Source organism: Erpetoichthys calabaricus, chromosome 1 (genome assembly GCF_900747795.2).
Source record: "Erpetoichthys calabaricus chromosome 1, fErpCal1.3, whole genome shotgun sequence".
Classification (NCBI taxonomy): domain Eukaryota; kingdom Metazoa; phylum Chordata; class Cladistia; order Polypteriformes; family Polypteridae; genus Erpetoichthys; species Erpetoichthys calabaricus.
The window spans coordinates 290,541,518-290,556,051 of record NC_041394.2 but is presented as its reverse complement, the minus strand read 5'-3'; the positions used below and the strand labels follow the sequence as shown (position 1 = coordinate 290,556,051).

Below are 14,534 nucleotides of genomic sequence, written 5' to 3'. Positions count from 1 at the left end.
CATCCCTCTCTTCTGATTTGTATTTAACAAACCCATTATTTCATATGTTTACCGCTCTTGATCACTTTCATTATAGGCAGAAGTGACTGATAGGAGGTACTCTTGTTACAATTACATAAGACATTTAACAGGAACTGAAAAAGAAGGAAAAACAATAACAGCATACCATTGTCTTTTTGTCTGCCTTCTGAATGGTGTAGCCTGTAATAGGTGCATTGCCACTATCTTTAGGCCGAGTCCACTCCAGGGCAACATTTTCACCCCAGACTTCTGCAATTTTCACAATCTGGGGAGGCCCAGGTCGGTCTGTGTGGAAAAAGTTTTAGATTAAATGTCCAAAAGCACTATTCTTTATCCTTTTTGTGATCACTGAGGATCAGCTTTTGTGAAGTACAGCATCATTCTCTCAGTCCATCAAAATGAATAACAGTGTAATTGCATATTGATATGAACCACAAACAGTGGAACATTTACTTGTATATGTGAAACTTTTGCTAAACATTACAAACCATCCATATACATGTTGGGAACTACTAATGCCATAAGAGAGAAAAAATACAAACACTTTAAATACCTTATTTACTTCATCACTAAATTTTAGGAGGATAGCTATTCAGGACCTCACAAAGGTAAATTCAGCCATAATGTAAATGGTCAATGTTTATTTTTATTTCATGATATATTAAGACCATTTTCATATAATAATAATACATTTTATTTATATAGCTTCCTTCCCATTCTCAAAGTGCTTACAATAACTGCTAGAAAGCAGTCACCCTAAGAGTGTTGACAAAAACAATTTTGTATTTGTTACTTTGTTTTTCAATGGAGATTTTGTTTTTATATTTAATAGTGGACTAATGGTTCCTTGAAAATTAAAATGATAAAATAATTTAAGGAATCAATGGTAAACAATAATTTTCTTTCTGTTCTGAATGTTTTAAAAAGTATTAAATGGTTCTCAAAAATTGTAACATACACTATATCACTATGCTTCCTCTTATTCAGTACATTTGTTAGAGGTATTTTCTTACTACATTTGTGCTCTTAAAATAACAAATGTTATGTTTTCTCCCATTATACCTAGATAAAACAGGAGACCAGAGAGAAATGAAGGAACTGTTTATTTGAGGTAAATAAAACTATTTATTCTTGTACAATTCTAGATGGTTCAAATGAAGACATGTAATTGGAAACATATTCATTTAAAAATCAGTATAGATGTCACACCCTTACCTACCTTCGAGTATAAATCAGCAGGTTTTATGTACTGTATACAGACAGTACCTTACTACTTAACAACAAAGTTATATCCCAGTTATTTATTATACCAAGCTATGTAACCCTAATCAATTGAATCATTTACTGAATATACTTAATCCGCATAGCACTCTCATCCATACCATGTCATGTCAGAGTGACCAATCAGCCTAACATGTATGTATATCTTTGGAATGTGGAAGGAAAACTGGCTAAGTGGAGAAAAATGCAGAAGACATGGGGAGAACATGCAAATTTCACAGAGACAATGATTAGATTAGGATTCAAATCCAGGTATCTGGCTCTGTAATGCAGCAGTGGTAATTACTGTATCTTCCTAATAATAATAATAATAATAATAATAAGGCCAAATTATGATGTACACGTTTAATCTTACTAAACAAAACCGGCTGTATCCATGTGATGGAAGGAATGAATTCTTAGTAAATTGCAGTGTTTACTGAGAAAAGGCAAGCATTTGCTTCAGATGAACTTTGACTTACCCACAATTTGAATGTCTATTGTAGCTTTGTCTTGATAATTCTCCACTTGAACAATCATCTGGTATTTTCCAGAATGTTTTCTCTCAGCTTTCCGGATGAAGATAATGCTGTCAGTTTCACTGTTACGAATGCTAACCTGGCTTGGGTCTACTGGTAAATTATTCTTTGACCAGCTCACCTTAGGCCTTGGTCTACCCTAGAAAACAAAATGCATTAGTCATACCTACAATTGACTATGGATTCTAAAACTTAGCAAAATTTTAACATTGTGGCATAGAAATGTGCAAATCATGCAGCCTCATTGACATTGTTTTCTGATCAGGGGTTGGAAGTTGTGCACTGAAATAAATGCCTGCTGCTACATGGATGATATATGTTACACTGAACTGGTGGGTGCCTCCTGATGAACTGATATTCCTTCAAAATTGCGTAGAATAATCACTGATTTCATAAAATGTAGGCCTGCTGTCCTGAAGGGACTTTCATTTTTCCATTAAATGAGAAAGCCTATCACACAACTGAACCAGATGGATGGGAAACACATTTTTTTGTGAATTTTGAATACATAAGTGCTAACCATACAGAAAAGTGCAAGTCCTGTTTAGTGCTAGTGAGTCAGAGGAATACATTTCATAGTGGTCACAAATTACTGTACATGACTCAAATATTGTAAGAAGGAGATAGTACTCACGCTTTTTAAAAGTTCATTCTTTCTCCCTCTCATATTTTTAAAAAAGAAAATAAACAATAATGTCCCAATACAGTAATCCCTCGCTATATCGCGCTTTGCCTTTCGCGGCTTCACTCTATCGCGGATTTTATATGTAAGCATATTTAAATATATATTGCGCATTTTTTGCTGGTTCGCGGATTTCTGCGGACAATGGGTCTTTTAATTTCTGGTACATGCTTCCTCAGTTGGTTTGCCCACTTGATTTCATACAAGGGACGCTATTGGCAGATGGCTGAGAAGCTACCCAACTTACTTTTCTCTCTCTCTCTTGTGCTGACTTTCTCTGATCCTGATGTAGGGGGATTGAGCAGGGGGGCTGTTCGCACACCTAGACGATAGGGACGCTAGTCTAAAAATGCTAAAAGATTATCTTCACGTTGCTACCTTCTGTGCAGCTGCTTCCTGAAGCGACATGCTGCACGGTGCTTCACATACTTAAAAGCTAAACAGCCCTATTGATTTGTTTGCTTTCCTCTCTATCTTTCTGACAGTCTCTGCTCCTGACGCGCACTCCTTTGAAGAGGAAGATATGTTTGCATTCTTTTAATTGTGAGACGGAACTGTCATCTCTGTCTTGTCATGGAGCACAGTTTAAACTTTTAAAAAAGAGACAAATGTTTGTTTGCAGTGTTTGAATAACGTTCCTGTCTCTCTACAACCTCCTGTGTTTCTGCGCAAATCTATGACCCAAGATTGACAATATAAAAATAACCATATAAACATATGGTTTCTACTTCGCGGATTTTCTTATTTCGCGGGTGGCTCTGGAACGCAACCCCCGCGATGGAGGAGGGATTACTGTACTTCTGAAATGTTTGTAACCCCTACCCAATTTAAAAATATTGAAGGACAACTAAACACCACCCCAAAAAGTCTAAAGCATGCAAATGATGTCAGCACATCTGCAAAGCTAAACCGACACTATTGTGTTAAACTGCAGCCTGTTGAGTAAACTATACTACAGACAACACTTCCAGGAATTATGGCACCATGCCAGAGAATATTGATATTTCCTTTCACATTCCTCAAATAATTTAAAACTAATTCTCACATAATGAATTAAAAAACACAACACAATGTTGTTTAGAGTATGGACACTGCCATTCTAGGAAGTTTATTGTGCAGGGTTGCTAGGTTGTTGCCTGGCAGCATGACCAGGAGGTTGCAATGTGTGACATTATTATCAAAAAAGTATGTATTTCTGCATTTTGCACTTTGTCATCCAAATTTGCGGATGTTCAAAACAAAAATCTTGGAGCTATTACTGTTAAAGAAATCTCTTCTGTTTTTTGACTCTCTTGAAACGTTCCTCATTATGATTTTACTTCATGAGTTGTCTTTTGTTTGTTTGATTCTGGTTATGACCTTGATTTGTTATTATGATTACAACCCATGTTTTCATTCCATCTTTACTTTAAACTGCCAATATTTCAGTTAATAAGTAATAAGTTTGATAGCAGTTGTGAAACTGTTAATAAATTCAATCATGTTTTACTTGATGATTTGATGTAGCATTACTGTATTTATAACAAATGTTTTAAAGTGTTAATAAATAAACTGTGAATAAAATTATGAAATAAATACTGTCATATGTTTCAATCCCACCACTGGCTAATTGAAAGAAATGACTAAGTGTAAGCATATTCTATATGTTTTTTGTTGTACTGTGTTAAATTTTAAAGAATTCATAAATCACGCAAGTATGGTTGCAAAAACCATGTCAAAAATGTACCTGAAAAGGTATAAGTAGGTTTACCACTTCTCCAACTCTTCGAATGTAAGTTTGCTTAAGATGCCTGGGAAGACGAATCTTGGGTTTTTCTGGAAAAGGACAAAATTAAAGAACAAAATCAAAATATTTATTTGGTACCTATCCAGTGTATCCTTCTTTTTGGATTATTTGATTCCTAGTTTTTTAAAAGGGCAATATAATCAAAACAGATTAAATATAACACTAATTAAAAAATATATATGTTAAAAATGTTACAGCTTCTCACTCCTTCCAATATCTGCTTTTAAATAAGTACGTTATGAAAATGAATGAATGAATGAAAACGTGTTTTAAATAACTGACAAAGTACCATTGAAGGTGGAACAAAATATTTCAGGAACGAGGTGTGTAAGATGATGTATTTTGTATTCAAATGCTATTTTGTTCAAGAAAATAAAAATCTGAAACTTACCAATGACTTCTTTCACAAGAATTGGATGTGGGTGCATTCTTGGTTCGCTGGCACCTGCTGCATTGATTGCTTTTACCCTGACAAAGATCTTTTCACCTGTGGGCAAGCCAGTAATTGTATACCTTGTCTTTTCTGTCAGATCTTCATTGGCGACTATCCATTCTTCAGCTTTGGGAAATATTGTATACAATTAACATATTGGAATTACATAACTTTATTATCACTATGATCAAGAAGAAAAAGACACTTATTGCTTAGAATGACCAGGTTCACTGTGTCACCTCAGTTAAACACAGAAAGGCCCTGTATACAGTATGTGCATTATACAATGGACTAGCATTCCATTCATCCAATATAGGACAGAATCATTCATTTGAGTCTGTGAAACTATTAGTGGCTTCTCCAAAACATATGAAGTGGATAAAGAAAACATATTCTATTTAAATCTGATCAGTCATAGGTGGTGTGGCATGCCAAAGAAATCCCTTACTAACAATTCTGGTTAGTTGTAAGTTTCAACAATCATTTTATACTTTTATCCAAGGATAACTGGTGTAGGTGCCACAAAGGAGGGACAGGCATCCTGGCCGGGATAAATGGAGGAAAATTTCTTTTGGAATACAGAACACATCTCTCATGAAAAAATATTTTCTTAGTAAATTTTAGACTTACTTCCTTCAAAGCAGTACTCTACTACATAACCATCAAGTCCTGCAGCTCCTATTGTGTCTGGTGGTCTCCATTTCATTGTAACTGTGGTATCAGTTACTCCATCTACTACCAGCATTGTGGGTTCACTGGTTACAGCTGAAAAGAACAATTTAAGAATAATCAATTTTATTAGAGACATGTAACTGTAAAAATGGTCATAAATGTAACTCCTAAAAGTTGGAAAAGTTTGTATTATTACTGTTTGGAAGCCCTAATGCAGGGGTCCCCAACTCCGGTCCTGGAGGGCTGCAGTGGCTACAGGTTTTCATTCTAACCCTTTTCTTAAGTAGTGACCTGTTTTTGCTGCTAATTAACTTCTTTTGAATTTTTTTTTAATTGACTTCTCTTTTAAGATTTGTTCCCCTGGATTTCTTCATCTTTCCTCTGAATTGCTTCACTTCTCTCCTTAAATGGCACCCAAACAGAAATGACATGTGAAGTGAGTGAGCCAACAGAAGACCAACTAAGTCAGGGCTTCAAACTCCAACCAATTTCACTCCAATCAGTTGCTTCATTAGGCGTTGAGTCTTGTTGTTAATTAAACTCGTTCTTTAATTCCATGGCTTGTTGTTGCTCTCATTATACAATAGCAGACATTTCCAAAATTGTTGATTTTCTCTTTTCTAAGAGCACTGGTAAAATGCTTTGTGGACCTGAGCAGATCAACATTCCCGAGACCTTCACCCTTCATTTTTCTTCAGATATTGTATGATGGGCACAGTCTGCTGGTCCTGTTTTGGCTCATTTTGTATTTCATAATTGTTTGGCTGCTAATTAAGGAGAAAGAAACAATTAAGGGGGCTGAGTCTTCAAGAGCAAGTCAAATAAAATGAATTCAAAAGAAGTTCAGTAGCAGCAAAAATAGGTCACTAATTAAGAAAAGGGTTAGAATGAAAACCTGCAACCACTACGGCCCTCCAGGATTGGAGTTGGGGAACCCTGCCCTAATGTATTGCTCTTATTCAATACACATTTACATCTGGATCTCATACTATAGAAAACTCACTCTCTGTTGCTTCATCATTGTGTTTGTCTAACTCATTTACTCTTAACATTCACAATCTACTCCATCTGACATTACCATTGCTTTATTTACTGCACTTTGTCTGGGTCTGTACCTTAGCTTTGCTTATGTATTTTCTTTATAAAAGGACTGAACCAGCATTTTCTGAAAAAAGGAGATGAAATTCATCACTAACAACAAAAAAACATTAAACTAAAACTCAGTATTTCTGCTTTTGAGAATTTTTTTAGCATTGCTACAAGTAAGACCAAGGAGCTTGTTGTGGACTTCAGGAAAAAGAAAACGGACATCAAACCACTCTACATCGGAGGGGACTGTGTGGAGAGGATGTCAGACTTCCGCTTCCTGTCCTTCTATCGCTGCTCTATTGAGAGTATCCTGTGCTACTGCCTCTGCGTGTGGTTTTCCAGCTGCACAACAGCGCAGAGGAAAACACTTCAGCGGATCGTAAAGACTGCCCAGCAGATCATGTTCTTTATCCTCTCTGGATGAACTGCACAGCTCTCGCTGCCTCGGGAAAGTAGAAAATATCTTAAAAGACTCCTCACACCCCGCTCATGATATGGGAGCATCAAAACAAAGACTAATAGACTGAATAACAGTTTCTACCCTGTTGCTATTAGGGCACTGAATGCCACCTAATCACCTCCAATGCAGCAATGCAATAGATGACATCTTGTGCAATAGTGTTCATGTGCAATTAAGGTCTTATGTTGAATGTTTGTGTTCTACCTTATTTCTTCTTATCCTTTATCCTTTTTAAATTATATTTTATTTATATTTGGACACTGCAGGGACTGCACCTAATTTCGTTGTATTTGTTACAATGACAATAAAGATATTCTGATGTTCAACTTTGTCATTTGCATAAACCAGAAATATCAGAATATTGAGCACTGACTGAATACTATTTCTGTACCATAACCAACTGTACTTCTGTGCTTAGTCCAGTTATAGCAATATCTGCACAATGAACCTTGAATATCAACACAAACGATTAATTATCTTTTCATAATGTATCTTATCAGTAATTATTTGGACATCTAGCTAGACTGTAACCAGATGGCTTTGCTGTTTCCTCATAAAATTCCTGGATGTTTGTGAGACATTATCAAAACACATTTGGATAACTGTTACTTCTTTTTTTCTAAAATTTCTCTCCATGGGAAATATTAATAGAATATAACAAGTTCCAAATGTATTTTTTTCAGAATTCACACCTGAACTAATTTGACTAAACTACCTATTAAAATGGTTCCACTGTATAAAGTCATGAAATGTCATATATGGAGGCTTTTTCACTATTGTAAAGTTCTGCCGCAAATTCCAACTGTATACTCTTTTGTTGCTATTACTTTATAAAACTTTCTTCCTTATATGGACTGTAAAGCTAAAAAAGTTTAAATCACATATAATGAAGTAACCTTTTCTTAATTGCACAATTAATCTGCAGCTGTTATTTCTTTGATAAATAATGTACCTTTTTTTTATACTTATGATATTGTTGATGACATTACACTGTTGAGAAATTTTGCTATCAATCATCTCCATTTACATTTAGTTCAACATTTTTACATTCCAATTTAAAGTAAAGCTCTACTCAGTTCTTCAGTATTTCTTTATGATGTATTTAAAATTGCCATTTACCTAGGTGTGTTGTGTTAATTTGCACAGTACGTTTGTGTATTGTTTTATTTTGTGATTGTGCTTGAAACTAAATGTGTTATAAATATTTGTTGGTTTGTGTTTAAACAAAAAGATCTCCATATTTTTATAAATCATAAAAATGCTGAGTGCTACATGGAATCCAGGTCTTCCTTAAATAAACGTTACAATAATATTTGAGAAATAATAATCTGTCGACAACATTTTTGTGAAATTTAAATATGTGCATGCTCTGTTATTTTGTGGCTGTTTTAACTGTTATGTTGTAGCTAGTGTTCCATACTTGGCTCAAATCTATAAATTTTTATATTTATTTAGTTTATTGTCTTATAGTTTGTTAATGTAGTTTTTTTGTTAAATATGTTTATCTTTTCATGTATGTATTTATTAATGAATAATTAATTATGTATATATTACTGTTTTCTGGTAAGTTCCTCATGTGTTATATGTTGACCCTAATGAGCAGAGCTACAGTTTCTGCAGCTGAGGGACCCCCACAGATCTTAATAATCCTGCAGCAACTTCAGTTCTTGCTTTGCAAACTGCCAAAAGTGTAAAAGAAAAAGTACTGGGCTTATAAAGAACTGAGCTACAGCATCAGGCACCTCTGTTAGGTAAGGTATTCATTTATTCATTTATTAGGTATTATTTCATTTATTATTTATTTATTAGGTATTCATTTATTAATGAATAATTAATTATGTATATATTACTGTTTTCTGGTAAGTTCCTCGTGTGTTATATGTTGACCCTAATGAGCAGAGCTACAGTTTCTGCAGCTGAGGGACCCCCACAGATCTTAATAATCCTGTAACAACTTCAGTTCTTGCTTTGCAAACTGCCAAAAGTGTAAAAGAAAAAGTACTGGGCTTATAAAGAACTGAGCTATAGCATCAGGCACCTCTGTTAGGTAAGAAGCATATAAGAAGACTTATAAATACAGTAGGTAAGGTACCTGCTGAACACAGGTAACAGAATAATTAAAACATTTTTTCTCTCCCTTGCCCTATGTGTACCTTCAGCGCCCTTCCTCTTTATTTGAGTATGTGAACGTCTCTTATCTGTCTCTCTCTCTCGAGCATGTACCCATAAAGCCTACTTCTCCAACTTGATTATTTTTAAGGCACCTTTCTCACCTCCTGTCCAGTTTTTTAGCTGCTGTCTTTGAAGGCAACTCTCTCAGCATGCCTCAAATGCCTTTACTCCTCCTTGTTCATCTCACACACACTTCCTCCTTCTTCATGTCACCAAAGCCAAACTGACTAATCATACCAAAGGCAACTGACCATTCAGCTTTCTCAAACAGACTGGACAAACAGACCTTAGTGTTTTATTATATAGTAGATTATCAACATAAAATAACAAAATAATATTAATTGAAGCAAAATAATGTATACAGGAAAGAAACCAAACACAGATTCAACAACAAAATACATCAAAAACTAACTAAATAAAAAGGTAAAAAATGTGGCCAGGGGACAACACCTTTTGTATAACATAACAGTAACTGCAACTAGGAGATTCTTTTTTCTCTGCCTACACAACATGTTCATCTAAAAAGCAACTACTCCATATGGCTTAGTACACAAGCCATCCATAAACCAGTTTACTAATGCATATGTTTGGGTCAGATTTGCAAGGAGGGGTCACCTATCTTGACAGCATGGAGCTCAACCAATGAGCCTAAAATAATGACAAAATGCCCATAATAGGGCAAACTCACATACAGCCATACTCACTCAAAGAGGGTCAATTTAGCACCACCAATTAACTAAAAATGCATGAGAATAACATATAATCTCCACACAGATAGCACTCTGGCTTGTGAGATTTGAACGCAGAACTCTGGTGCTGAAACACTATGCTACCCGTTACTATAAAATATGTACTTAATTTCTACATCTTATCCAGTGAATAAATGAAAGATGGAAACAGAACATTGACTCCTTCAATATGCTCCACCTCATTTTGTTAAAACGTTTTTGGGTATTCTGGGCTCTTTAGCCTATTTTTTAACTGATATAGGAAAAAAGCCATAGAAATATATGCACAGTTGTATACTGTGGACTAAACTAAAAGTTTAGCATCACATGACTAGACTGCGACCTTGTACGTACCCAAAACATAAACACCCAAAGCTAGTCACACAGCAAACAGAGCATTGCTGACCAAATCTGACTACCAAAATAAATCATGCCTGGAACATACTGTAGGTATGTACTTTTAATTTAAACATTTCACTATTTTTATAAATATAAAATTATGCAGATGGCTTAAATTAAAGCCTGGGAAATTCTATTAGGAAGAACAGAAAATGAGTATTTTATTTTCAGCCAAATTGTCAAGATAATTATTTAACCATGTAAGTCAGAAACCTCTTCTACTAAGATACACATACATAATCACTGTGTAATGTGGAAACAGGGTACAACAATATTAGAATACTTAAACAATGATAAAATAATTCTTACCAAGAGGGATGAATGCTTTTGAAGGTTCACTGGGCCTGGAAGTACCTATTGTATTTACAGCAAATACTCGAACTTCATAGGGAACACCTTCAATCATTTTCTTAGGTTCAAAGGCCATTTCTTTACAAAGATCAAAATTCAGTCTCATCCACCTTGAACTTTGCTTTTTCTTTCTTTCAATAAAGTAGCCTAGAATGTAAAAGCAACAAATTCTAAATGTCAGGACAGAAGCTACCATAGTTATGCTCTTCTCTGCATTAATGACCAATGGTCAGTGCCTGATTACCATGCAACATAAAGGAAGCATTTCATTAGTCCTAGCAAATAGTAAGGCTCACAAATCTGTCTTCATCTAGCTTCTGTTCAAGTTGTAAATTATGTAAGTTTTTTTTGCTGCTGACAATGTGATGTGTCCTTTATTTAAAGAAGGTTGTTTTTTTCATACCTGAAATTGGTGAGCCTCCATCATATACTGGTGGTTCCCAAATCATTGAACACCAGTCTCCTCCAACTTCAGTTACTGTAGGTGGAGGGGGAGGGTCAGGAACATCTGGAAATAAAAGAACAGGGCACTGAAAAAAGTTATATATATTAACACAATCTCAGTCTATAGCAAACTTTCATCAAAATTTCAAAATATCTTTTTACTTCAAAATAGTATATGGAACATTTTTAAATAAAAAAAACTTTAAAGTATAAGTTAGAAACTTCTCTAATGGAAATCTGCATAGGGATCTTAATTTTATATTAACATCTAAGCTTAAAGCTCTAAATTATGTAAGGTAATGTTAGATCATCTAAATTTAAGCACATGAATAAGTAGTAAAAATATTTCCAAACAAGCTACTGTTGCTGAATTTTTTCACTCAACAGATTATATTTCCCAGATTAAATCTGAAGAATGTATTTAATCATATGTAATTTTCAGTGTACTATGTGATATAGTGATGTGATATTTCAAGGAATAAACTATAGCTGGTCCAGAAAAAGTTAAGTAGCAGATTTAGTAAACCAGAAACTAATGCCTACAAAGAATACCCAGAATGAAAAGCTGAAACAGATCTCAGATCTAAACAACATTTAACACTAGACTGCCAGCTCATGACACATGCCCATTTCATATCTCTTTTCAAAATGTAATTGTCAAGGAGTATAAAAGTAACATTGAAACAGTAACAGTATATAATACTATGCTGAAATAAGAAAAAGAAAAAATACATTATAGAGAGAGAGACAGAGAAAGAGAAAGGGGGTTTGACTTACCTACTACTTTTATTTTGATCTGTGCAGAATCCTCACCAGCTTCATTCTGTAGTAAAATTGTATATGTTCCAGTATCCTCTCTTTCTGCTGCATCTATAGTAAAGGTGCTATGGTCAGGGAAGTTCTCAGCACGAACTCGGCCACCTGTATCCATAATTACCTGAAGTGAAATTAAAATCATAGCAGTCAGACAAAAATGAAACTGTATCTACAAAGCCGTACACTTTAAGGGAATGTTTACAATGTAGGAAATATTATAGCAAAAAGAGGATGGTGTTTGGCCAATAATATCAAAGCTGTTTAGTTAAGAACACAAGTAAATCACAATTTTACAGGTGAGCAAAAAAAAAAAAATTAAATATTGTCTAAACCAGAAGTGAATAAAATGCTGCTGTGTACAACCTCATTATGTGTCACATTATATGTACTGCTGTTACAGGTTCTTTTCAGTCTAAGTTACAAGTTTCAAATGTGTATACCAAGGACAACACTCTTCTGGCATAAAAACCCAAGTGCTGCTGTTCTGCAGATTTCTGTTTGATATCTCCTACCAAATTTGTACCACACATGCTCAGAAAATTACATTTAATGAGAGTGCATGACCTGTATGGTGGATGAGTCATTTTACATTATGTGACAATTAATTTTACTTCAGGGTAGTATTGAGGATGTATTTGCTTTTAATTAACAAATAAGAATTATAGCTTTTACTTTCAAATAATGTTAAAATCACAAGTTACCATGTCTTGAAAGAAGACGCTTAATAATGAAAACTTAAACCCAGTTTAACCAGCAAGGACTGAAGTAAGCCTGTGTCTGTCCAGGATCTTTACAATCAAAGTCATTCTTAATGAATTAGAAGAAGATGTAAAGAATTACAATAACAAAGGTTATAAACTCCTCATTATAACAATAAATCCAAACACATATACATAAAATGTTTACACATGCATAGTACATAATTGGGCAACACAATAAAATTAAAGACAGCATATACCGACATGAAAATGGTAAACACATACAGTATGGTGTAAATCAGGTGGAGGGTGCCTCTGTCCTCAGACAGTAAGACTGTAACCTAGCAGAATAATATTGACTTTGCCCCTTATGGTCGTTGTCAGTTTGTGACCAGCACTTGATAAAGATGATTTTTTGTGGTTTAAACTTAAAATGATGTCTTTGACATTGCATTTTAGCCATGCACCAGCTATTAAAACAGGACATTCCACTCCAAACATTTTCACATATCACTTGCTATTTCTTTACATGTAATAAATGACTACAGTGTCTTGTGGTACAGTACATCCATCCAGTCCAACCTGTATGAAAACATTTATACAGTATACAATTCATCAGTAAATATGTAAAATGTCATGTATTGACACACGCATTAAAACTGAGTAGCTAGAAATACCTAGAAAAATAAAAATTTCAGCTCTGTAATAAACTGAAGCACAAGGTGACTATATTTTATTGAACTGTGATAAAAGGTAAATGAGAAGCTTAAAGCAGCCAGGAATTAATAAGTTACCTTGACCCACTAGCAAAGGCTTAGCCTAGCAATCAGTTTGGGTCAGGAATTAAATAATATTATTCAAGATCTATCCATCCATACATCCTTTTCCGCTTTTCCGAGATCGGGTCGCGGGGGCAGCAGCTTGAGCAGAGATGCCCAGACTTCCCTCTCCCCGGCCACTTCTTCTAGCTCTTCCGGGAGAATCCCAAGGCGTTCCCAGGCCAGCCGAGAGACATAGTCCCTCCAGCATGATCTGGGTCTTCCCCGGGGCCTCCTCCCAGTTGGACGTGCCCGGAACACCTCACCAGGGAGGCGTCCAGGAAGCATCCTGATCAGATGCCTGAGCCACCTCATCTGGCTCCTCTCGATGCGGAGGAGCAGCGGCTCTACTCTGAGCCCCTCCCAGATGACTGAGTTTCTCACCCTATCTTTAAGGGATATATTTAAGGGATATAGTCAAGATCTAGAAAAATAAAATGGTTATTAATTGATTTTTAGGAGTCAATTTAAAAGTTCAGAAATCAAAGAAACACCATTGAGAAATATCTGACAGCTGACCAGGACAAAGTACATAAAACCATAAGAATAAGTTCATCCTATGTGGATTACATTTTAAGTTACTTTACATGTATCCTGACCCACTCTGTAATGTCATAAAATGTTTAATTAATTTTATTGTAATAAACAGATATCCTCTTTTAAATAATTACCTTGTCACCTTTGGCTAATTGTAAGTAAACCTACTACACACGCCCACATACACATACATAATTGCAAGATAAAGTATGTGAACCCTTTGGAATTGCCTTGACCTCTGCATTGTTTACTACTAAAACACGATCAGTTCTTCATCTACTTCACACAATCTGACTAAACTAAAAACTCAGTTATACTTTCCATTATTTTATTGAACACAATGAGTAATCCTTCAGAGTGCAGCCTGGAAAAATTAAGTGAACCATTGACTTTAATAACTTGTAGATCCTCTTTTAGCAGCAACAACCTCTACTAAATGTTTACTGTAGCTAATTTTAAGACTTGAACAATACTGAGGATCAATTTTAGACAAATCTGTTTCAGGTCATCACTATTTCTGGGTTTTCTCAATTACACAGCCTTCTTCAGGTCATGCCACAATATCTTCATTGGGTTAAGGTGAAGACTCTGACCTTGCAAATCCAAAACACAAATCTTTTTTCTTTCAG

General features: G+C 35.0%; 1 protein-coding gene across 10 annotated transcripts in view; it reads right to left on the bottom strand.

Annotated features, from left to right (window-relative positions):
• Positions 1 to 14,534, bottom strand: part of mybpc1 (myosin binding protein C1) — a 144,198-nt gene that overhangs the window by 20,457 nt on the left and 109,207 nt on the right. For all 10 annotated transcript variants that reach the window (XM_051928509.1, XM_051928478.1, XM_051928494.1 and 7 more), the window contains 8 exons: positions 11,814 to 11,973; positions 10,996 to 11,100; positions 10,551 to 10,739; positions 5,352 to 5,486; positions 4,680 to 4,847; positions 4,229 to 4,317; positions 1,764 to 1,959; positions 167 to 306 (listed from right to left, as the gene is read on the bottom strand). In XM_051928509.1, coding sequence (XP_051784469.1) covers positions 167 to 306; positions 1,764 to 1,959; positions 4,229 to 4,317; positions 4,680 to 4,847; positions 5,352 to 5,486; positions 10,551 to 10,739; positions 10,996 to 11,100; positions 11,814 to 11,973 — 1,182 coding nt within the window. The remainder of the gene's footprint in view (positions 1 to 166; positions 307 to 1,763; positions 1,960 to 4,228; positions 4,318 to 4,679; positions 4,848 to 5,351; positions 5,487 to 10,550; positions 10,740 to 10,995; positions 11,101 to 11,813; positions 11,974 to 14,534) is intronic.